Source organism: Pezoporus flaviventris, unplaced genomic scaffold (genome assembly GCF_033815535.1).
Source record: "Pezoporus flaviventris isolate CSIRO_AGI_PZ_B2104156 unplaced genomic scaffold, CSIRO_AGI_Pfla_v1 ptg000055l, whole genome shotgun sequence".
NCBI classification, from domain to species: domain Eukaryota; kingdom Metazoa; phylum Chordata; class Aves; order Psittaciformes; family Psittacidae; genus Pezoporus; species Pezoporus flaviventris.
In genome coordinates, this window is record NW_026892603.1 from 3,560,994 (window position 1) to 3,586,429 (window position 25,436).

Genomic DNA, 25,436 nt, shown 5'->3' on the forward strand with positions numbered 1-25,436 from the left:
TGTTTGTAGAGAACTATACAGCTTCCTATTCTTTCAAGAGTAAAGCAACATGAAAAGGTTCTTGTTCTGTTCTTTACATGTATCTGACATTAAAATTTTAACTTTATTGCAATCTTGAGTTCTTCCCTACTGTACTTTTCTATCCTCTTTTTTTGTCTAATGTTTTTCCTTTCATCACAGAATCATAGCATGGTTAGGGTTAGAAAGGACCTGAAGATCATCTAGTTCCAACTGCCTGGCCATGGGCAGGGACACCTTCCACTAGACCAAGTTCCTCAGGGCCCTGTCCAACCTGTCAGTCCTTTATATTATACTTCTCTATTTTTTTTAGTCCCTTATTTGAAACTGACTAGGTAGTCCATTTTTGACAAGAAACAGGAGTAACTTGCCCCTCTCTTACACTCACTGCCCAGCTAATTGTGTTAGCCAGCAGGTCTGGCTTAGGCAGCTGAGAATTTTTTCTTTAGTGAAGTGATGCAACTTGCTGTGGAGCAAGAAACGTTGCTAATTGAGGCTCAGGCAAGGTGGAAGAAAAATGAAGCTAGAGGTGTGTGAGAATGGACTTCTGTTTTTGCTGAAGGTGCAATATGGTTCGCTGTGTCAGGTCTACTAAATACAGTATTGGATCTATTGATACTTTGAATTTGTGTTTACCTGCCTTGGTTACATAGGAAATTTGTGTTGTTTTTTTTTTTCTGATTATATAAAGATATTGTTCTCCCTGCTATTATATTTTAAGTTGTTCCAAGATTTACTTCTGGGGGTCTCTCCTGGTGTCCTTTCCTTCTTCAAACAAGACAATAATTTGATATTTTCGGGATTAGAAAAGTGACCTCTTTAATTCTCATGGGAGGTGGAGCAATGCATATTCTCATTTTCTGTTCCTTGTGTGGTATTTCATATGGATGGTTAGGTGAAAGTAGCAGGCTTGTTTTTTGTTTTTTTTTTTGTTTGTTTGGTTTTTTTTTAAGAAAAAAGTGATGTTTAAGGAAATTTTTAGATCTTAAAAAATTGTTTCTTGAGTGGAGGTCACTGAAAACCTTTATGATAGGGGGTAGAGATACATTTGACTGGTTATAGATAGACAGGAAACTGAGAAACTTACGTGTTTCTGCTTGAGGATCTCTGCTACCTCATCCTAGTTAGTTTTCTTTATGCTGATTACTTCATGCCTGTGTAATGTGATGATCATGTTTATTACTAAAGCCAAATCATTTTCTGTCAGACTGGGCCTGGAGTCTCCCAACCGCCTGGAGTCTCCTAACCACCTGGAGGAAGCAGAAAACATTGCTTGTGTGTTCAGTTATGTGACAGTTCAGCAAGCACGATATGCAAAAATAAATCTGTGATGATGGTGCACCTCTTCAAAGTGTTTCCATCCAAATGCTATGGTTTGGCATCGGCCAACATATTCCATGAGCTGATTTTGGTCAAGCACTGGCTGCTATTTGACAGCAGTACTAATGAGGAGCAAGTAGAAATGAGAGACATGGACATGTTGTTGGAACTGGTTTTAAGTATTTTCACCAACTTCTCTTGTAGTGGCTGCAACTCAGTACTGAGAAAGACTTTCAAGCTAAGGGGCTAGAAGTGAGGAAGCTGGAGGAGGTAATGCAGATGTCTGTCTTGATGGGCTTGTTTATCTTTGTTTCTGCTAAGGCGGTGTATCTGCTAGTAAATCTCACCCACACTCCTCTTGCGCTGCAACTTCATGGGGTGCCTTCATGGTGTGCACTGGCAGTCATGTATTAATTTACAGGTCTGAAGGAAAAAAATCTAGGAAAAATTTCATTGGGGAAAAGAGGGAAAAAGGTTGTATACATGTGTGATATTTTAAATTCATAACTTATTTTCTGTTTTATGTGGGCATGCAGTGCATTAGAAATGTAACCAGGTTTGGAAGAAATATAGAATCTTGTGCTGCAGGGTATAATTCAGCCCATAACTAATGAATGCAGAAATGAACTTGGTTGTGGTCAAATTGTTTGTTTACTCCTCCAGAGTATCTAAACTTGGTAAATGGAGCTGTTCTGAACACTTTTGGTGACAGTACTCTGTGCCAAATGGGCTGCTTCTCTGATCTTTGATGAAATTCTAGTATTTCTTATGAGTGTGTCAGCTAATTTGTCTGGATAAAATATATAATATCCCTTTATTAAAGAACTGATTTGCACTGTATTCTGTGTCCCACAGCAGTCCCTCTTAATGTGATATATTACCGCACTACTTATTTCTGCTTTCATCATACAACGGCTTGCTGTTACCTCACTTGTTTCTTAGTGTAATTTACCAGCATTAGAATACTGACTTATGAGTTCTGACGTAAAACAAACATTTACTCATAAGAACTTATTTCCACATAGTTGATAGTTTTCTGCTCTGGAACATTTTTCCTTGGTCCTTGTTATGATCATCTGTGCCACTTTTCAAGGAGCAACATATCGCATATTTGGTTTCCATTAAGGTGAAAGCTCCATGCCCTGCACTGTGATTTATGACCTCATCATTTATGCAGTCTCTGTGCCTTAACTAGATCTGCTGGTGTATTTTAAATGTATTTTTAGAAATGAAGCTGGGGATAGAAGGAAACGCGACTGCCTTATGATAAAACGCCTTGTCAGCATGCATGGAATTAAACAAACAAAACTTGTAATCTGTATTTTCTATGTTAGCTTCATTCAGAAAAAATCTGATATGCCATGCAGTGTATCCCCGAGACTGGACTTTTAATATTCTTGACAACTGCCCTAAGGGGAATAATGTCCCTTAAAAAAAGACACGGTAAAATCTGGCAGTAGATTAAGTTAGTTTCCACTTAGGTGTGACAGCAGAGTCATTACTGATTTTAGGCTTAGACAGTTTGAGAGTCAGCTTCACCACCATCAACTAAAGACTATGATGTATAGTTCCAGATGCTCTGGCCAATTGACCGTAAAATTGCTCTGCATTTCTGGCAGAGCAGCCAAGCTGGAGCTTTTAAAATCTCCACTCCCCAAGCTCAGCACCCTCCCCCCTCTGCTTAAAAGCTGCTCATTATTCTTCTTCTGCCCGCTGATCTTAGCAAAAGAAAAACTTCTGGAATCAATTAGAAGTGTCTGCACTTGATGAGATTTGCACGTGAGTTCGGAATTGCGAGGCTTTGATAGTGTCAGCCAACAGCTGCAGTTTCAGGTGGTAAAATCGGGGAAGGAATTTTCCAGGGTTTATTTACAATCATAAAATAAAACAAAAATCAAGACAAGTTGGAAACCATCTAATGTGTCGTTAAAATGAAGCCTGAATTCGGTTATGTGTTTATTTTGTCTGAAAAAAAGTAAACTGGTGGTTTATTATCAGGATCTTTTCAATTACCTTGGAATTATTAGGCTGTATAGAGTGGTTGTAATAAAATGCAAGCTATGGTCTGCTTGCTGTAGTTTCAGCTATGAAAGAGGCATCTGCTGTTACTTTTGTCACTTTAATTGCTTGACAAGACAAGGAGGTAGTCATACTTAATAGAAATCAGAAGCATGCAAAGATGAAGCAAAGGTAGGACTCTGAAGAAGAAAATACATATCCGCACCTATTGTCTGAAATTTTGTGTTTTGCTCTGTCAGCACTCACATTGATAGTTGTAAAGTTTATTTTCTAACCTTTCTTAGCCCAAAGAAGTTAGCGATTGGCTTGTATCTGTATGTAATGTTTGCATTTTAAATATAACAGCCATGCCACATGAAATTATTGATGATCAATTATACATTTAAGTGTGTCTTTGTAAAAAATGAAACTGCCATTTCACATATGTTGTTTCTAATTTGCATTGCCGACTGGTTATGCTTAAAGCATATTTTTCCTAATAGCAAGTAATGCTACAAACCCCATCAAACTGCATTCTTTTCTACATCATAATAACACATGGATAATAATAGGAATCTCCATACCAGTGAATTGCTTCACTGATATTAATCCCTGGTGACAACTGAAATATTCCACATGGGTAGAGGTTTCTGTCTGTGTAATAGCAGTTCCAGTACTGGAGTATTAACTAACTTTTTGTTGATTAATGGACAAATGCATGTATTTCATATAGGATTTCTTTTGTAGAGGTAGTACTGGTAGGAAAACTAATCTGTAGAGTAATTTTGGTGGTTTTTTCCTTGCTTTAAGGAGCTTAAAAAAGTAATTCCAGTGAAGGAGTGCTCAGAGAGTGCCTTGTTTGCAGTATTAGCCCTTTGTGTAAGCAAAGAGGCACCTCTGCATCACAACATAAGCAGCACTGGCGTATGCTGGAGTGAAAGGCAGGCGCAGAGACAGACCTGCGCCATTTGTGTTGTGTAGGAGAGATGCAAAGGCATCACACTCATGTTTCCTATGCTTGGCAGAGCCAGTGCTTATGACCAGTTTGCACTCTTACACATTATACATTCAAAGTGGATTTAAAGGTATAGTGTAAAGCACATTAACATATTGCAGTCTCTAAGAGTCAAAGGCAAAGGTAAGATAGGTTATTGCTGCATCCTGAATGAAAGACACTGGCTTACTTGCATGAGATTTCCTATCCACCCATACAGTGAGGGGATAAGCAGAAGACACCTTCTGCATCTCTCAGACTGTGTCCGCCAGCCGTGCTGAGCATCCCCAAGTGGGAAGCCTTCCAGCCCTGCCATGCGTAGCTGATGCATGTGTGTGTGCTCTGTGGCCTAGCTGTCTTTAGCTTATCAAACTTACTTGCATGTATGTTTATTAGAACAACCTGATATGCAAAATTAGTAGACTTTCCAAAAATCTCATGGCCTGCCACCAGAACTATTGCAACTAGCAGGCAGGAATTTTCCTAATCTTAAAGGGAGGAGAGCTGTACCTTCAAAGCCATGAAGGCAGATGGCTTAGTTTGAATTTTATCCTCAGTGTGACAAGCAGAGGGATTGAATTAGCTTTTAGGAGATGACAGCTTTAATTAAGCTAGCTATTTCTGATGTGGAATAAATCTGGGTTTGGCAGATACATGGTGACCACAAAGAACCAGCCTAGTATTTAAAGAATTTTGAATATTTTTGTCTCACAAGATTTTAAAAAGAGAAAAACTAAATGCAAAAAAGACATGCAGTCCAGGGTTACCCAGTTTATACATCTTACAAGGGAAATGGAAGTACAAGATTCTTGTTCCCATAAATGTCCCTTCCCACTACTGTAACAGTGAGCAGAACATGGCAGCTGTGAAAACTTTGCATTTCTGGAACAGAATGTTTGTGTAAGACCCACAGAATCAGCCTGTAACATTGGCCATTGCAAAGCCAAATCAATACCTGTATTTAGAAGAAATTAACTGAAAATATTCTGTAATGTATTTTATTGGAATTGAACAAAAGATTTTTCTTTTTTTTTTTCCAGTCATCAGTCTTTATTCAGAAGCTTCTTATGAGAAACAAGGAGAGAAAAGCATCGTAAAAGTTGGGCCTTTTTTTTTCTAATACCAGCACCTAACCACATAGTCTTAAAACTAGTTCATGACATCTGGGCAATTGCATGCTAAATTCTAACCAGTGCCTCTTGTCTAAAGTGGGCAATAGATCAGTAAGATAAAATCAAGCCATTATCTTTGCTGTGATTTGTTTTCTGCCTTTTTATATCATTCCTTTGTACAAGTTCTGTTTTCTATGATGTTTAGAGTGAGGGAATATAGAGAAATCAACAATACTATATTTATTTTATATTTGGGTATTACGCAAGGCAAAGAGAATGTTTCAGAATTTCTTTCTCTTGCTAATGCCAAATAAAAATTGCCTGATGAAAGAAGATTAGCAAATGCTATGGTTAACAACTGACTCCCAAATGCAGAACACACAAAACACTTTGTATGTTTAAGAGTTCGAAATAGGTGTTATGGGAAAAAAGTACATGTAAAGCTCTAGTTATCACTTGAAACTAAGACAAAATAATCAGCAACCCCCTATTGAGTCTGGGAGTGATCACATCTGTCCTGACAGAATTTGTTTGGTTTATCTTCATGTGGAGCCCATGAAATGTCTGGAATAGGTTGTTTATTTTGCTGATTGGAAGCTAATACGCAGTTGAAAATGCCTGGGTTTAGTTTGAACATTTTAGATTTTATGGAGAAAAGGATGCATTATTTTGTCCTTAGCTATTACCTGAATTCATTGCACATCTGCATGCGACTATAAATCTCAAGGTATATTTATTTCTTTTCTTGTTGGCATCATGTAAGTCAGCTACAAAGAACGGTCAGGTATTAGGAAACAGTTAAAAGTGGTGGTTAAGCAGGATATTAAGAAGTAATATCTGCCTATTAACTGCACTGTTTTATATCTACATGTCTCCATATCTATCTCTACTTTCCTTTATCTGCGAACAATCTAGTTAGATGATAACATCTTAAGGCAGATACCTGCCTTTGTGCCTACATAAAAGGGTCTACACAGCTTCTGTGTACTGTGTAAGCATTCAATAGAGCTGCCATCATCCTAGTTAAGTTCCTTGTAATTTTTTTTATTCCTGACTTTGAGTGAAGCCTACTGAACAGTTGCCTTGTTTAGAAAACTCATTCTTTAGAAACTCTTTTTCTTTAGAAAACGTATATTTAAAAGTTCTCTGTTATCTTCAGCTGAGTAGTCTAACTCTAGTATCTTGTTGGGCTGTCCTTGCTTTCAATGAAACTGTTGGACTATACTGAGTCTATTCCAAATGTGTCCTCCATACTATGTATGAATTATAATTAGTCCTGGGGTTATCTGAGGCTTATTAAAATGCATCCCCAGACTATAAAATGTGTAAAAACTCAGGAATTCAACTGTCAGACTTGTAAATTGGACCTAAACATGTGTTACCAAGATATCAACAACCGAGAAGAGCTTCATAAATTTAAATTTTTTTTTTCTTATATATGAAAAGGGAAAAATAGTGAAAGGGAGTGGAGAAGATTCATATGAGGACTTACACAGAAGAATTAATTTTAAAAAAGCCCTGAAAACTAAAAAGGAAAAAAAAAAATCATTTATGGGGAATTTCCAAAAAGAACAATTTTAACCAGTTTCAGCAGTTGTGTATTTTCATCCTAGCCCAAGATTTCTGATCAAATCTCTTTGCTTCAGATAGAATTATTCCTACCATTTTATGGCCCTCTGTCAGTAACTTCACAAGAGTGAGCGTATTTTGTTCTATCAATGTGCTGAATATTTGAATTGGTCAGTAAAGACAGCAGCTCTGCTGGAGTCTCAAACTGCCGTTGCCCAATATGTTCTTCCCTGTTGACTCAAGTAAGAGAGAGCTAGAGAAAACCATTATTTTCTGATTCACTAAGCAGAGTCAAATAAAGATACAAAATAACTTAGGTTCATGAAAAGTGGAAACATTTTCATTTCTTTTGCAAAATAAGAGACAAACAAAAACAAGTAGGAAGTTAGAGGCAGGTACTGGGAATATTTCATTCTACTTGGGCTGACACACTTTTTCTTTTCCACTTTACAGTTGTTTGGGGTTTTTTTTCCCACTATTATAAAATAACAATCAAATGCCAGAGGTAAGTATTGCCTGAAGCAAAACCATCTCATTCAAACTTCTCCATTTAAAATAAAATCAAAAGCCTTCAACTTGTCATAAATTCATTTATCTTGAAATTATGTATTTCAAGAAATAAGTTGTTTGATATTGTTGAATTGATCTCTACTTCCAAGAGCAGAGAGAGTTAATAGAGTGCTTTGTCTGAATATATGAGGATCTTGCCATTGAAAGTAAGAAGCTTTCCATTAGCAGAGGGAAACTGGATATTAAAAAAAGCAAACACTCCCAAGTTTTAACAAAGCCCTGGGTATTGGTAGAACATTAGGGCCTGAGATTCAGATCAGCTTTTTCACACCGTGATTTTTTTTGTCCTTACGCATTACTCAAAAGTAGTTTCCTTGAAATAGATAATTCTAGAGTAAGAAATTCTCAGTAGAGACTTTATGAAGATCTTAGAAAATGCTTTCTAAGGAGCTTGAAGGAGAGCTGGTTACATATATTGGGTGGGGGGAAATAGTGTCTCTGTTTTATGCATATATGTCATGCATAGCTGACAATGAATTATGTGAAAGAGCAAGAAACAAATTTAAATGGTAGCACAGTATATTAATATATAACTTTATTTCCCACTGTAATGTCAGTTTATACAGTGTTACTCTGATTAATAACAGCCATAGAACAAATGTAGTTTTATAGCCTTCATTTTTATATAAATTGGTGCCGTCTTAATTTGATGGGTTTGCGTGTCATGTTGGACCATTTATCACCTTCTAAGCATCTACTAATTTCTGCCAAGTTGCAATAAAAAGTCTCAATCTACAAGATTAATCAAATCTGCTTCTTCCAGCGATGTAAAACCGACCATTCCATTCCTGGTTAGTAGAGAGTTAAGAAATAGGAAAGCAAGATCTTTAGTGGATCCAGGTTTACTTTTTTGGCTTTGTAAACTCAGTGGCTTTCGGCAGTTATTAGGATTAAATAAAAATCAAAAGCATCAGATTGCAAAACTAACAAAAATAGTAGCTGTGAAAGCAGCATGCAAGCAAAACTGGTCCATTTTTCCCGAATAGTCCACATAAAACCTGCCCAACCAACACTTTACATCCTCTGCTGTTTTATTTTGATCTTTGTGGAGATCAAATTCCATGGCCTTCATGATTTTATTTTGCTTTGTAATGTGCAGTAATCCATACTATTAAACGCTACAGAAAAACATATTGTGACTGTAAAATCTGTGTGTGTTAAACTGTGTATATTTGGGCATATATGCCAGTAGTTTCAGAGAACCCATAATGCACTTGGAGGAGGAGATTCTGATTTTCAGAAGTGTTTGTGTGGACAAATGTTTGCCTTGTGGCTTAGAGTCTTTAGAATGCAAAGCATCTTTTGAAAAGTTGTGTTTGAAAGGCAACTGTATTGTTGGCTTAATTGATAAGAAACTGAAGCTGTGCTTAATACCTTGCAAAAGAAATAAATGTAGGTCTTCTGCTGAATGTCCATCTGTTTGAATAAAACTCAGCTAAGACAGGTCACACTTTTGCCATCATCCAAGGTACAGCCTTCTTTGAGGAAAGGACTTGGAAACTGGTGACTCTCGTGTATTATCAGATGCTACATTACCCTTTGTTGGACAGGGTATGCATGTTCAAATATTAGCCAGATTAAAAGCTGGGTGGAAGAAAATGGGCGAAGAAAGGGAAGGCAGACATAGCAGACACTCTCCAGTCCATGCAGGGCACAGCTGCTCCAAAGCATACCCTAATGATCTGGGAAGGAGTTAGGGTAAGGATGGAAAGGAGGAGCTGTACATTCTCCCAAACTCTTTTTATTACTCCCTTTGTAAAGGAACTGGACAACAAGAAGTTGCCTCTGTGATCCCATTTCTTCAATACTGTAAAATTCAAACTTTACATGGAGAATGGGAAATGAGAGAAGAGCCTTGGGTTTGTACAGCATTATCTGTACAGCTTGTTTTACATCCTTCCAGCCCAGCTGCTCTGATTTATAAAGCATTTATGTATGTTCTTGCAGACAGATTATCTCTTTGTAGTTTGGGGACAAGGTTGAGGAGCTATGATTGTATTTGCTATAGGCACATCCTAATCTTATTTCATCAGGGCTCATGAGTTCCTGAATCAGTTATTTAAGCCTAAATGTGGCTCTAGATTATTGTTTTGTCCCAAAACTGCAGAGGAGGCATTGCTGTTGTTCGTATTCATTAGCAGAAGTTTTCTCCCTTAAAATTTGTATGAAATTATCAAACTGCAGGTTCAGCTAATGTTGTACTAATGCCAGGCAAGAATGCTGTATGACTTTTCTCCAGCATCATTTCCCTATTACAGTTAATGCAGTCCATCTTACTGAAACAAAAAAGCTAGTGCCAGTTCACCTCTTAAATTATTCTCAAGCTGCCAGCTGTGCCATTTGACTTTGATCCTTTCTTTCATGGTAATTGTCACGCTGAAATGTAAAACTAAAATATATTCTGCATTAAGTGCCACCTTTTCATACTTTTAGAGGATATTTGCCTTGATGAGATTTCTGCAGTTTTTAGGTGCTATTAATAGTCTTCTTTATGTGCTATTGCTGCCATCAAGTGTAATTATATAATTATGCATGTGTAACTATTCATGTACAGTAATTTCTAAGGAATGCCAGCTCTCTGGAGCTAATTCTCCTCCTGCATTTTCATACTGCTTAGCTTAAAAATAACCCTTAGCGTTACATGAAATGCATGAAACACTTTGTTGTTTTATTTTAATGGGAGCTAAAAAATTGAAAAATTCTGGTTAAATATGCACTTTGAAGTATGTTGCTGAACAGAACAGATTGTCTTGTTATTAGATAAAATTTGGTAGTTCACTTACTTTGCTGTTTTGTTTTGCTTTCACTGTTAAAATAATTGAGAGAAGTCATCAATGTAAAGAGATCTCTTCACAAGCGCAAACAATTATATTCACCTTACAGGTGTTATTACACACTAAAATAAACAGCTCTAAAATATTCTTCTGGCCAGTCTGGCTTAAAAAATAATGCTTTCAAAATATAAAAATTAAGATTAGAGAGGAAATTACTTTTCAACTGTTGCTTTAGTGCTACAGGGTTCTCATAGTTAACATTTGGCTGGTTTTTACCTTTGCTGTGTAAAGGAAGTCCTAAAGCACCTTGCTGTCCATGCACTCTATAGTAGCAAATCAGTATTTTAATGCACTAATGAGAGGCTGGACTGTGAGTAACAAAATACTTCATCACTACAATCACTGTTTGCAATGTGCTTCTTAAGAGTAGGTATTTCCTTTATTAACTGTGATGTCAAACTAGTTGGCATCCAGGTATTCTGAAGGTTGTTCAAGACACTACTAGGACCCAGAACAAAAATGATAGTCCTTAAGATAGACCTTAAGATCATCAAGTTCCAACCCCCCTGACATGGGCAGAGACACCTTGGCATATCACCCAAGGCCTCGTTGAACCTGTTCTTGAACACTGCCTTTCACAGTGTTCGCAACCTCCCTGGGCAACCTATTCCAGTGCCTCACCACCCTCACAGGAAAGAATTTCCTCCTTATAGCCAATCTAAACTTCCTCTGTTTAAGTTTTAACCTGTTACCCCCTGTCCTATCACTACAGTCCCTAATGAAGAGTCCCTCCCCAGCATCCCTATAGGCCCCCTTCAGATACTGGAAGGCTGCTATGAGGTCTCCACACAGCCTTCTCTTCTCCAGGATGAACAGCCCCAACTTTCTCAGCCTGTCTTCATACAGGAGGTGCTCCAGTCCCCTGATCATCTTTGTGGACCTTCTCTGGACTTATTCCAACAGTTCCATGTCCTTTTCATGTTGAGGACACCAGAACTGCACACAATACTGCAGGTGAGGTCTCACAAGAGCAGAGTAAAGGGGCAGGATCACCTCCTTTGACCTCCTGGTCATGCTCCTTTTGATGCAGCCCAGGATACGGTTGGCTTTCTGGGCTGCAAGCGCACACTGCCGGCTCATGTTCATTTTCTCATTAACCAACACCCCCAGTGTTGGACCAAATGTGATCCCTGGTCATGCTGTAACTAGGAGAGTGCTCTAATGCTGCAAACAGATTTTGCTATTATCAGAAGGAACTGACTGAGGGTTCATCTGTGATATAGCAATGGTTCAGCCACCAACTTATTCTGCAAAAGCGGGAATAAATTGAAGTCGAGTTGAGAATTCACTAAGCAATGCTTATGACAGATCAATAGCCTGAAGAATCAGAGATCAAGGTGCTAAAAAGGAGTTAACTCCTTGCTCTTTGGCATTAGCTGTCCTGGCTGATGAACATAAAAGCATGTAGACACTTCCCTTTAATATGGGAAAAACTTCATTTATTAGCTCTCTTCATGTGAAAGAAGGCCCTCTAAAATAAACCTTATTATTCACAATTATTTCCAGAAAGAAGGAAAGAATAAACACCATAGAAAATCTAAAGTAATATAGGAGGAACAGTAAAGAAAGGTTTGAGGAAAGAGCTTGAAATAACTGACATGCTAGTGAGGCTTATGGACACTGGAAGACTTTTTGATGGGAAGAGGTTAGAAAAACTGAGGTGGTGATGTTGTGTGTCAGGATGTAATAGAAGGAAAGGAAGAAGAGGAAAAAGCAATCTAATTTGTCAGGTAAATAGGAAACATAAAAAAAAAAGAAAAAGATTTCTAAGTGTTACTGCTAGGAATCAAATGTTAGTATCTATTCACTAGGTTGTTGTCATGTAGTTCACATAGGTGAAAATAGTGGTAAAATTAAAATGAAAATTAAATCAACAAAACTGCTTGAGAAGCTTCATAACAACAAAAAAGTAAATAGTATTCTGAAGTGAAATAATCTGAGGTGATGTGCTTTCTAAACAAGAGAAAATGAAGATGTATAGGCAAACATTTATGGTGAAATTAGTACAAGCACCTTCTAAAATATTTTTAATTTTTAACAGCTGTAACCCAGTGCATGATTTGGGACTGTTCTGGAGAATCTACCATGCCTGAGGGAATGGCTCCAAAGTTTCACTATGAGAGATATAAAGATAGTATTATTTTTTCCGTTAATTTAATGTATGCATACATTTTCAGAAGTTGAAAATATTATACATTTAAATAGATTATAGAACCCAGCTGAAATTATTAGCTTCTTGAAAAACAGTGCATCTGGAAAAGACTTAAATGATTATAACATCTACTGTGAAGTTTTGCGTGTGATATTACTATATAAAATAGCCATAGTACATACTTTGTGTGCAGTGAAAAACAACTTTGAAATAGTTGCATCTGACGGTGATCTATTTTAAGTAAAAGAAGAATATTGTTTAGGTGTTAGTGAGAAGTGTGAATATTGTGATTGGCTACTGTACAGAAACTTGCAGACAGGTAGTATGTGGAGAGCAAATGAATTGCTACTGTGTAAGCTTAAAATTGTAGATGCAAAAGCTAAGATAATATTTACCTATACATGGTATAATGAATCTTTATTGGCAACTGGTATTCACAGACTTTTTGAAAGGTGGTATTGGCCAGACACAAGTTATTTGGCAGAGACCTTGCCTAGTATATATCTGCAGAGCCTGTCTGCATAAGGATGCTGGCAGGTTTACTCTGATTTCTATTCCAGGTGACAAATTTCTATCCAAGCATATGAGTGATCAAATATTTTCCACTGGAATCTGGGCACTGTAAAATTTCTGAAGCTGAGTAGAAAAATTGCAGGATTTGCTTAAAGTATAATAGCCTCTGCATACCAGTGTGACGGCAAAATATTTCCACTTGGAAAACATCAGGGCAAACTGTGCTGAACTGAACTGGACATTTTTCTGGAAGACTGATTGCATTTTTCTGCCACTTGTCAATAGCATCTTCTCTTAACCTAGAAGCTGTGATCACTCTATTTGTCAGTTAATTTCTGCATGAAAATTAAGCAACAGCAATTGAAAGTCCTGATGCACTGACTTTATCTACCAAAGCAAAGATCTTGGTCTAAAACAGATGAAAGCTATACCATAACCACATTCGCTTTTTTTTAGTTTTTCCAATGAAAAGCCAATTAAGAAACAGAACAGTTTCCATTAGTTTGTTTGTCTTTCCTGGAGCAATTACAATTGCTAAACTTTCCTAAACTATACAAATGTGGAGTCTCCCCATGTGACAGGTTGTTTAAATTTATAACTAAAGCTAGCATTTCCATCTCCAATAAAAGCCAAACAGACATTTAATTATGGTGCGTGACATTTCTGACTAAAATAGAGCCAGCAGAGCCTGTCAGACAGCCCTTATTGTTCATGAATTTTGAACAAATTAGGGATCTGTGAATTTATATCCAGGTTTTTCTCTACTAATGTTTAAAATAGCACACATGGAAAATACGCCATGGGTGTGTTGTAATTCAGCTCTAATGATGTAACACTTGGTTTCAGTCAATTGTTGGAGGATTGCAGTAACACTGGTTTAGTGCTTCAGACATGGCATGTTCCTTAGCAATTATAGTCCAGCTTTCAATAATGGCTGTTGGCAGTATATCCATGAGTGAAGTCATAGCAATTTTGAAAAAGACCTAATAAAAATACACCTGCCTTGTAGTGGAAAATGAGCCTTTAATATCTTTGCTTTGAAGTTGAGTGAAGCCCACAGCATTAACTGATACCAGTATTATGATGCAGTAATCCACTCCCCCAGGGGAAGTTAGGGGATTGAAGTATGAAAGGCTACTATTTTCTAGTCACATATTTTTTAGTCACCATAACATCATGAAGGAGGAATGGGAATAACGAGGTGATAATAAAAACTGGAAGGGGTGTTAGCTGTAAAGTTAGAAATATGCAAAGCCATCACAAAACATAATTCAGGGATGCTACAATTCAAGTGATGTGTAATGAGTCAGTTGTTAGGTTTAATACAATTCCTTATTTAAATACATTCAAATCCACTCTTTGTTAGAACAATATATGGAATATTAAAGCAGCTTTTAAGAAAAAGAAGGTTTGGGTTTTATGTTGCTTTTTTTTTTTCCACACAACTTCTCAGCTTTCTATTCTCTTTCTATTCTAGATCAGTTTAGCTTTTTACAACATTTTTCACGGCCACTAAGTGTCTGTGGCCATTAATAATCCTCAGTTGGTTTTCTTCACCAAAAGATCTAGAGTGGATTCCTTTTGTCCTTTTGTTAAATTGTCTTTTATATTCTCGCCGGGTATACTTCATATATTTTGAATTCTTTTTCATTTTAGGAAGCATGTGTGGTTGGATCCTTGTGGCATATACAGCCTAGTAATGTGTCTTTCTAGGGCAGTCTATAGTGCAGTTGTTACATGCAGCTATAAACCTCTATTTAGAAGAAGTGTAACAAAATATATTTTCAATCAAAATGGTGGGAAAAAAAATCCAACCTTTTTACTTCGAAATGAGAACAGGAACTTGGAGGATCCATTCCTGCCTATTGTTAAATTAGTGAGGCACTGGAATAAGTTGCCCAGGGAGGTTGTGAATGCTCCATCCCTGGCAGTGTTCAAGACCAGGTTGGACAAAGCCTTGGGTGATATGGTTTAGTGTGAGGTGTCCCTGCCCATGGCAGGGGGGTTGGAACTTGATGATCTTAAGGTCCTTTCCAACCCTAACTGTTCTATGATTCTGTGACTGGTTAAGCAAATGACAGAATCTTTCTTTGTGTTGGTTTAACTGAGTTGAAAATGCATCCAAGAATGCCCACATTATAATGCGTTTATTAGGTATGATTACTGTGTTTGTAAAGAACATCTAGAATTAACCCTATGAAACACCTTAAGCAATTCAAAGTTACATTGTTGAAGGAAACATAGTTCCCTGAATTCTTGTTTTTATTCTGCACAAAACTTTGTTGTCTGTTGTGGCACACTTCTCTCATCGTATATAGGTTGTACTATTCTTACTGTACTGAACATTCCTGAAGATACATTAAGCCAGGAATGTATAATTAGATCTCAGCTTAGTCTCACAGTTGTTCAGTGTGGTATATTATGCAGCTATTTTTCAATCACTGCCATTGCGATTAAGATCCAAACTGGTTATATACACAAATGGGCCTCTTATCATAGTTGGAGTGGAACAGAAAAGAAAATGATTGGTGTATTATTAGCACAAGATTAATCTGGAAATCAGCAGAGCTATTTCAGTATTAATCACTAGATATAAGTTATGAAAAAAAAGTCTAAAGCGTATTGATCAGGAATTTGCAACCCAAAGCAGCTCAGGAACTGCAGAATATAAATCTTAGAATTAGATCTTCAGTTTCAGCTATGTTAGAGGCTCCTCTTCTTAAAATAACCCGAATTTGAACTGTATACCTTCAGGATTGGGTGCTGCTTCTCTCATCCTCATTCTCACCCCCACCAACATAGTAGAGTTCTCTAAGTGGGGAGGTGAAAGATAAAGGGCACTTAACCTCATGCTGGCTTGATCAAACACTGTTCCCTGCTAACACAGGAAGAAACATTCATCAAAGGGATGTCACTTGAGTATGATCCTACAAAAACTTGCACACATGCTTAACTTCACGTTAATGGGACTATTTAGGTGCATGAAGTTAAGCATGTGTTTTAAATCTTTGCTGGATTGTAGTCTGTATTTTTCTTTCCACTAACCTGGGCCTTTACACAAGGCAGTTACCTTACTGGGCTGAAATGCTGAAAATTTTCTCTGTCTATGGAGAAGATTTTATATGTCTGCATTCACTTCTTGATTGTCCCTAGCTTCCATGGGATTTTGATTTTATTGCGTCTGTGTTTTCTATTTTTGTTTAGGTAGGGCTAGTAGCACATTTTTACAAAATTCAAATAACTTGTATAGATGTGCTACTTTTTAAGAGTATTTATATAATTACATTTAAAATAAACATACAAATAATTCTTGGTTTATACTAAAGTATATTAATAATGATACAGACACCTAACTTTTGTACTAGTTTTTACTATTAAATAAGTCTTGAACTTTCTCTCAACATTACTATAAAATAACTAAGGAATTTATCTCTTTTATTGATTTCTGTTCTATCATCTTGGGAATCAGTGAACTTGTGTTGGGGTTAGAAGATTTCCTGTTCAGCATAAACTTAGTAAAGAGACTGTAGAGAAATGCTGAATCAGAGCAAAATATTTAGGCTCTGGAAATAGCAAGAACCATAGTGAAATTTTAAGCTATTAAAATGTTTGGTCCCATAGCTAAATTTAAGTACATTCTTCATTCAGTGCCAGTCACAAAAATTTTGTTGTGCTGGGTAAAACAGATATACCAGGAAGCCTTATCCATCACACCTTATACAAACTTCATAGTACTGTCACTACATACTTTACTGCTGTTCTTTTCTTTGTAGAATTCAAATGTGTAATTTGCATTATTACTCTGAAAGTAAATTCCTATTGAGTCTTGACACCTGCCAGCCCTGGTATTCATTTCAAGATGTAAAACGCTACTTTGAAATAAATATTGGGAAACTCATTAAATGTTGTCAACTGTATCATCCATGTTAGTATAAAACAATATAGTTAAATACTTCTGGATTCTATTTTCTCCTAAAAAAAAAAAAATAACAAAACTGTGACCACTTTTATACTTTAAAAACATTTTCTGAAGCTAAGTCTTCTGATCTTCATCAGTTTCATACACAATATTTTTCGCATGTGAGAAGTGTGTACAGTTTCTGGTTTTATGCTTAGAAAGTTCAACATCCAATTAAAGGATTAAGTGGGCAAAGTCTGACAAGAACTCTGAAAGTGAAATTCCCCTAGCCTCACTTATTTCCAAATTCAGACATAAACTAAGTTTAACCAAATTTAGACAATGCTTAGTGTTTAAAGTCAGTAGAACCTAGGTTCTGATCCTGGCTGGTCCTGGATAACTCCCAGTCATTTCAGATGAGCTGAGTGCAAATATTTGAGGAAATACTTTTTTTATTATTTTGGGAGTTACATTAATGCTTATGATCATTTCTGCCTTACTCATTTCTAACAAGAATCTTGTCTGCCTTGTAAAGCATATTTATCTGCTCCGTCTTTAGGCAGACTCTATAACTGGCTTTAGTGAAGCTGGACTAAGATGAGTTGTAATGAAAATTACCCCTGCAAATGAAATGAATTAAACAGAGGTGTTTGTAATCACACATACTCAGCAGATTATTTCAGCTGGAGCGTGTATATAAATTAGTATTAATTTCCTGTTATGTTGAAAGACTTAATTTTTTAGAAGGCCAACGGAAGAATGTGAGAGGAAGAAAACCACTCATCGTTAGCTTGATGTGCCCTTCATGCTTGTGGTCCCACAAGTGATAGTTGCCAGTCCAGTTTGAAAAAAGATTCTGAAACATCTTTTTCCCCAAAGGGAACAAACTGCAACATAATAATGCCTGCCAGATAACTTGTGATTCATGCCACTCTTTTCTTTTAACTTCTACCAAATCCAGCCCTAGCAAGTTCAAACTTCTTGTCTGTATCTTTGGATCTTACACCCAAATTCTTGCTCTCCTACTCCATGCTCCTGACTGCACGGCATTAGTCTCTCATGACCTCCTGTCATCGGGGAGATCTATCTTGAGACTGTGCCTGATTGTTCAAGTGTTCATTCTGTCTGATTACTCCACTATGTTATTGAGCTGATTTCTTAAGTTACTATTTACTAATGTCTTCCTTAAACCCTTTTTCAGAACCTGCTTCCTTCAGGGCTCTCAAAAGACAAGAACCAGTGTGCTGGAGGGCTAGCCCAAAAGAAACATTTAGATGGCTGCTGGCCTAAGGCATGTGCTCCCAATTGTCTCTCTTATCTGTAAATTCTTGTTATAGGTTATAAACTTATACGAAAAAAGGACAGTTTAAGGCTTGTTTGTAATCCTTCCCGTTTTGAAACCTAATTTTATTTCAGCTGCTGAAGTCAATGGTGGTAAAATAGTAAACTGACAAGACTACCCTGAAGAGTTGCTGAATTATACATTAATAGGCACTGTTATGGCTTAGCAGAGTTTTTTTTTAGCCAATGATACATTAAGAATTTGTAAGGATGGATCTGTGACCTTTGTGAGGACCCTGTCTTAGGCCATGCAGCAGATGCTTTGCTGTTGCTGAGAGGGAGAAGCTCTGAAATCAGGTACACAGTACACTTTGTCCTGGAGATCACTGGAGAATCACTCATACTGTTGGAGAGCATTGAATCTTTGTATGATACCAGAAATGGAATCTGGCAGCTGGAAGCTGCATATATTGTTTGGGAGGACAAAAAAGGGTCATAGGTAGCAGCACAGGGGCACAGACCTTTCATGCTGAGAACTATGTCCTCAAGCAGAGGTGTTAAATCAGCATTCCCAGACTGAAAAAAATCTTATATTACCACTGAGACAAATCCAAGCTTCCTGCCCTGATGGAGCCATTTGATGGAAGCACTGAGCAGGGCATTGGACCATGGTCATTTAGACAGGATTTTCTGATAAGAAAATAATGCAGCTGTATACATTTACTGATCTTCTTTGGAGTGAAATGTCACAATAAAGTATACAGATGCTTTGAAAGTCCCTTTGAGATAGAGTTTATGTAGCTACTAGGCATATTAAGAAATCAAAATTGTAAATTGAAAATCTTATAGTTAATAGTCCATGCCTAAACATTAACCAGGCAGCCAAATAATATTTTTTCTCGTTTTGGTAAATAATGGTGCTTGCAATTTTACATGTTCAGCTAACTTCACAGAATGATAGTCACTGAACACAAGCCTCTTGAAGCACTGCATTTTTTGGATCTGCCTAATAAAGGCCCTGCCATTTATGTGTCCAAATCAGTTTAATCTAGGCATAAGTCCTTGGAAAAAATAACCCAAAACTTAATATTGTTGCCTTTTCAGTCATAAATCAGAGAGGGTTTTAGTGTTCTCTGCTTCAATGTTTTACATGTAGAGTAGTATGAATCTTAATGTTGTAGGTTTTCTATGTGTTCTGTAGATTACACCTGGCTGCCTGACAGAAAGCTGTCAGAGAAAATGACCATAATTAATTACCATTCAGTAGAGTAATAATTAAATAGGGATGCGGAACTTATAGGAGCTCCACAGTGTAATATCCTCTTATACAGCTCTCTATGGTTCATTAGGTATAGAAATAAATCTTTTCAATAAACTTAGGCAGTATGCAAGTAAATTGTCATTTTTAATTAAGATCTCATTGGTGAGATAGTATACACCTCGATATTTGAAATGTGCATACTTTTGTATTGATGCCATGTTACTGACTGACCTGTCATTGCTCTCCAGTCACCTGAACTGGATAATAATTAAAAAAAAAGATGTGAAATGATTCTATTCATTTTGGATTTGAACTTGCATATACCTCTTCTCAATTTTGCATACCCAAGGGAAAAGAATTCCTTTATTAAATCTGAAGCCTGAAATTCCACTGCCTCAGCTCTTAAGAGGATTTTAGAAAATGAAAAACCCCGCCTACAAGAGAGGCTGAAGAAGGGAAAAATATCCAGTTTAGAGGCCTTGGGGGATTAATAAGTCTTCCCATATTCCATGGAATCCCATTGAACTAAAGTTATAGTAAGGCCATAGAGACAAAGGTCTTATGCCTTTTGCTTTCCCGATGAAAGTGGAAAATATAATTTTTTGGAGTGCAAATGGTATTTTTCCCCACGTATTGTATCGCTAAATCTCTATGCCACCATTTGTTTTATAGGTTGGAAATTCAGAACTTCAGGTTTGCAAATTAACTTACCAAAAAAAAAAAAGAATTATAATGACTTTGACACTATAATGTTTAGGACATCCTACATTATCAAAGTACAAATTTATATGTTAGTGAGGAAGAATTTGGAAAATATTTCTATAATCTAAAAGTACACTGTTAATGTCCATGCTGGAAAGATTGAAACAGTTTGTCAAACTGAAAAGGAGGAATAGAAGTATTAAAGAATTTGCCTCTACTTAGACCGGACAATACACCTCAATGTGATTACTTAAAAATAAATAATCTATTCAATGCAATGGAAGGGTTGGCTGAACTTTTGTAAACCTATCTTGGAAGGACAGAAAAGAGGGGAAGGTCAGTGGGGAGCGGATATTTAGGGAAAAAAAAAAATACTTTTGAGTAAAAGGAGCCACTTTCAGAACTAATTTTCAGGCTAGCCACAATTAGGAGACAAATACAAAAGGGTGGGGAGCTGCAGAACACGCCAGCAAAGGAAACAAGAAAAAAAAAATAAAAGAAGAGAAAGATAATGTTTATAGTCCAACAGGAAATTAACAGTAAAATCATGGTGCTTGTGAGATGAAAGGGGGAAAGTGGAGAGGGCAAGCTAAGATAATGCCTATACTTTCCTCAAGCAGCAGAATACAAAATGTGGTGGAGAGCTACTCCTGAGTATAAAAGGGTGACGGCAAAACTGAGCATAGCTATGTGCACGTCTTACTTTGGCAATATAGAGTAAAAATAGGTAAGTTCAGGAAATGAGGGTTCTCAGACTTTGTATTAGAATACCTTGAATTGTGCATTTGAACTCAGTTACAGACTAGCAGTGGGTCCTGTGAACTGGGAACAATGTAAATATGAAAGAGTGTTATGCATATGGTGGTCTCCTGTGGACTGTGTGTAGGTATAGTTTCACCATTGTGATTTGCTGGCATTTGTATGTGCTCACACTTGACTTGCGCAGGTAGAGCTGATTAAATAAGTTACAAAAGAAGCAGCAAGCACCTGTGAAAAGACTTTTTGGTAAGGAAAGCAGGGAATGGAACAGAGATAACAGTCCTTATATAGGAAAGTAATATGGATCAAATTCCACTTGTGCTTTTGACCATTCTGGCAGGTCTTTTTGTGCACTTTGTATACTAATACTGATTTGACAATATTGTAAGACTTAATCTTTTATTCTAGGTACACATCACTTTCACGGAAGTCCTATATTTATTTTTCTTTTTCTATCTGGAAATTCCCGAGTTACCTTATAGAAAGATGAGAAATTTCAAATGTACTGATGCCAAAAGACATAACAGCAGATGTGGTTTCGGCTCAAAAAGTAAAGAAAAAAGCCCCAAACCTGCCTAGACATCTCTGTGAGGGATTGTTGAGTATGGTTTGGTGGAGTGACATCTAATTTAAGGCATCAAAGTCTATTATTGGAGCTGGCCCCAAGTGACTTATATAAGTCTGTCTGTCATCTCCCATTAGCATGTGCTGGTTGCGAAAGGATGTGGGAACCAACAGTAGGTTAAAAATGAAATGAACCTTGGATGTAATGCAAAGGAAATGCCTCCAACTACCAGAGGGTTCTTGCACAGAAAATCAAAGGCCCTCTTTCCCACTCCCAAAATGTATGTTTTGTAGCCATGGGCTTATGTCATTATTATAAACTTGATTTTTATTTTATTTTTTTAATGCATACAACTTTAATGACAGTTCTTTATAGAAAGTTCTTTCTTTAGAGCTCAGAAAAGAGCTTAGAAACCTCAGTCAATAACTGTTTTGGTATTTGGTTGTTTTTTTTTTTTGATGCTGTGAAATTATTTATGTGTCTCAACATAATGTGAACTCTTAACATTGTCATAAAAGTTTGAGTTATCCTTGTATCCAAAACTAATACCAAATTCCAGTAAAGATTTGGGAGCAAAATCTTCTCAGATTTGCTTCATAGTAATCTTTTCAGGGAAAATGCTATATGTCTTTTCATAGCATTTAATCTTCAGAGATTTCAAGCAGAAAGATTTAACAATATTCTTAGGAATATATTTTAGCAATTCAGTTGTACATATTCAGGAGGGTTATAAAATAAACCCTGAGACTACATGGTGCTAAATATCAGCTTTCTACTTATAGTAAAAAGCATCCATCAAGTCATTGACGTCTTCTTCCCCTTCAGTTGAAGTGTGGTGAACCATTTGTTAAAGTGCCAAGAAACATTTTAAAAATCAAAGGTAAAGACAAGAAGGTCATTCATGCCTGTTTACTCCCTACTGAAATGAATACCAAAGAAGGTTATCTGTCATGAAATTCCGCTTTTGTCCACTTCTTTAAGAAGACAAATGGAGAAAATAAAAGAACAGACGAAACTTAGAAATAGAATGAAAATCTATGTGTTCACATCTATATATATATATAAATAAAAATACAATATAAATATATTTGAAGAACATATAGAGAACCACACATACACAAACACGCTATATTTCAAAGAATATGGTATATAGTATGTATCATAGGAAACACATTTGAAAAATAAATCAGTATTTGTCTTCATAATGATAAGCCATATCAGCAGGCACCCTTTTCCTTGCTCTAGACTATATTCTGAAGTCTGAGTTTGGTTTTGCCTATCAAATACACAGAAATAGAGGTGTGGTCACATATTGCTAGCACTTACAGGTGCATTGATGTTTGTGATGCATTGTTTGGCACTAGAAGTTTGTTTTGACAATATTATGATTAAGAAAGCAAACTTCCTGAGAATTCATTAAAATTTAGATTTTTTTTTTAGGCTTTTGTAAAAAAAAAAACATTTTAATCCCTTTTGTTAAAAAGCAAAATAAAAATTTTGTTTGAAATCACCAACTCTTCTGTCCTGTTATTTTATTTTTTTTTTTTTATCTCTTGAGAAACTAGTAATGGAGAATTTGTGTAATAATTTGACAATGTTATTTTTTTCTTATTATTGTTCATGACTTTTCTAGTTACTGCTCCTGTTTGATCCTTAATCTGCTAGGCATCACTTCTTTCTTACGGACTACCCACCAAATGCTGGCTCATCCATCCAGTAGCATTATTTGTAGTATTACAGGCATTTTGATCTTGTCATGAGCTGTTCAAGAGGTAATATTCTGAAATATTAAAATGTCACCACATTCTTGATGTTGGCTTTTTGATTCATACTCCTAGATACTCAAAAGGATTGCCTTAGGCACATCTGTGTTAAAAAAATAAAAATTAAACAAAAGATTAAGATACACCTGTTACTCCTGCAGAGCTGCTGTGTGCTATACCTATAAGCTGTAGTATTTTCAAAAAAGGTAGGATAATTAATAAATATAGACAGAAATAATGTTCATCCTTTATCTTTTATTAGATTAGCTTAAAAACACCCTAGTAAATAGGATGTTGAATACTGAGACCATCTGAGTACACACTTAATCAGCTTTAACCAATCTGCTGACAGGAGAGTAGGCATACAGACAGAATCATGTGCTTGGGTTTAGTGATGGCACATAAAAACTAACAGAAATGAAAATAAATCGGCCTAAGACAGTAACATATTAATAGCATACTTGTCTACTGGGGAATGTCCTCTAGTCTTCAGAGATTAAAACTATCGGTGTTATTATAAACTAAAAACTAAGAAGCCCTGATACATTTGGTGCACTGTAGTTGGTAGTATTTTTTTTCCCAGACCTCTTCTCTTTAAAATTCTCAAAGTTTTCAGCTTAAAAAGTCACTTTACAAATCTCTCAAGTTATAGAGAAACCACAGCTGAGGAAAATGAGTTAGCTCAATGTGGCAATGAGAAATAATTGGTTTTGTAGTTTATACATTTACACTGTCAGGTTCCACAATGAACCTCTGCTGCATTGATGCACCATATAAATGTACTGCTTACATGGGAAAACAAATAAAAAAGTACTGGACTGCTTACTATCAATTGATGCTAATAGGCCATGTGATCAATGCAAAACCAAAAAAGAGGAAAATAAAATTTATAATGTGAAAGTATGTGGTTGATGACAAAATGTAGTTTTGGACTTGGAACTCAGAAGTTTTTGTAAAAGCAAGAAGTTCACAAAGGTTTAAGAAGAGACTAGAAGCGCTCATGGAAAAAAAAAAATCATAGGTTTTTGTATATGTAGAGCCTGTGCCTGTTTCAGCAATTCCCTGAGCAAGAATGAGTTTACAATTTAAGATGTTATGTTAAATCTCATTCAAATTCTTGTGCATAAGAGCTGATAATAACTTTTTGCCAACACACAACTAAGAAACTAACCTGGATTTAGAGGACTGCAGGCTTCTTTTTATTTGATCTCTAAATATCAATTCTCAATGAAAGTTTGCTATTTTGATTTTATGCATTTGCAGTCAAGAATTGTATGGTTAATTCCTAGTAGAAATCTGCTGGTAATGCAATAATTTTTGTTGTGTGAAAAGTGCTGATATTCAATACAGAGCAGCCGTCGGTGATCACATCTAAACAAAAAGAAGCTGAGAAATAGTAAATATCTTAAAGAAAACTTTAAAGTTATTTAAAGTAAATAACTTAATGAAAACTTATTGCTACCTTTGCCATTTGTATCTAAGCAGCCTACTTTTCAGACAAATATGAATTTTCATTTGCTATCATGTTTACAGTAAAGTTTATGATAGGTACATAGGTAAATATGGATATTTAAAGTACTTCAGATTTCAAATATGAAGGTTCCTCATAAAAAGCTTTAATATGGAGTATGGAGTTAGAAGCTGTGGCATGGTTATTGGAAGGGTCTTCAGATTATGAAAGTCTTTTCCTAAAGTCAACAATGACAGCCATGGAGAAGAAACTCTTATGAGTCTGCACATACTTAAGTGGAGTTCTAGATACTGTAAGAGTGTTGTCAAGTTGCAGATGGTTTAGGTAATAGTTACATTAATGATTCTGTGACTGCCTTCCAAAATCTTCATGTGGCTGATTCTCTTGAAACACTTTCCTGTCCCTCAAAGAGCTGAGAGTAAGGGAAGACAGGGCAGGACAACAAATTCTGCTGGCTTTCAGGGACCTGCTGCTCCAGGGCTAGACAGAATTTAGGCTGTTTAGTAGCTTTATCGTAGAGGGACTTGGCAGTTTCAGCCTTGGCTGTCTTCCTTGGCTAACATGCGTTAGGGCCACCACTGTGCACAGCAGATGAAAGGTAGGATCAGGGATATGCAAGGAACTTTGGAATTACCCTCTGGCTTCACACTGTTTTC

At 36.4% G+C, this 25,436-nt stretch overlaps 1 protein-coding gene across 1 annotated transcript in view; it reads left to right on the forward strand.

Annotated features, from left to right (window-relative positions):
* The window catches only part of AGMO (alkylglycerol monooxygenase), a 136,023-nt gene extending 114,242 nt beyond the window's left edge, over nt 1-21,781 (forward strand). The window contains 1 exon segment of the mRNA XM_061469229.1: nt 21,390-21,781. Within this exon segment, the coding sequence (XP_061325213.1) occupies nt 21,390-21,560 (171 nt within the window). The 3' untranslated portion in view covers nt 21,561-21,781.
* Nucleotides 21,782-25,436: the final 3,655 nt, after the last annotated feature.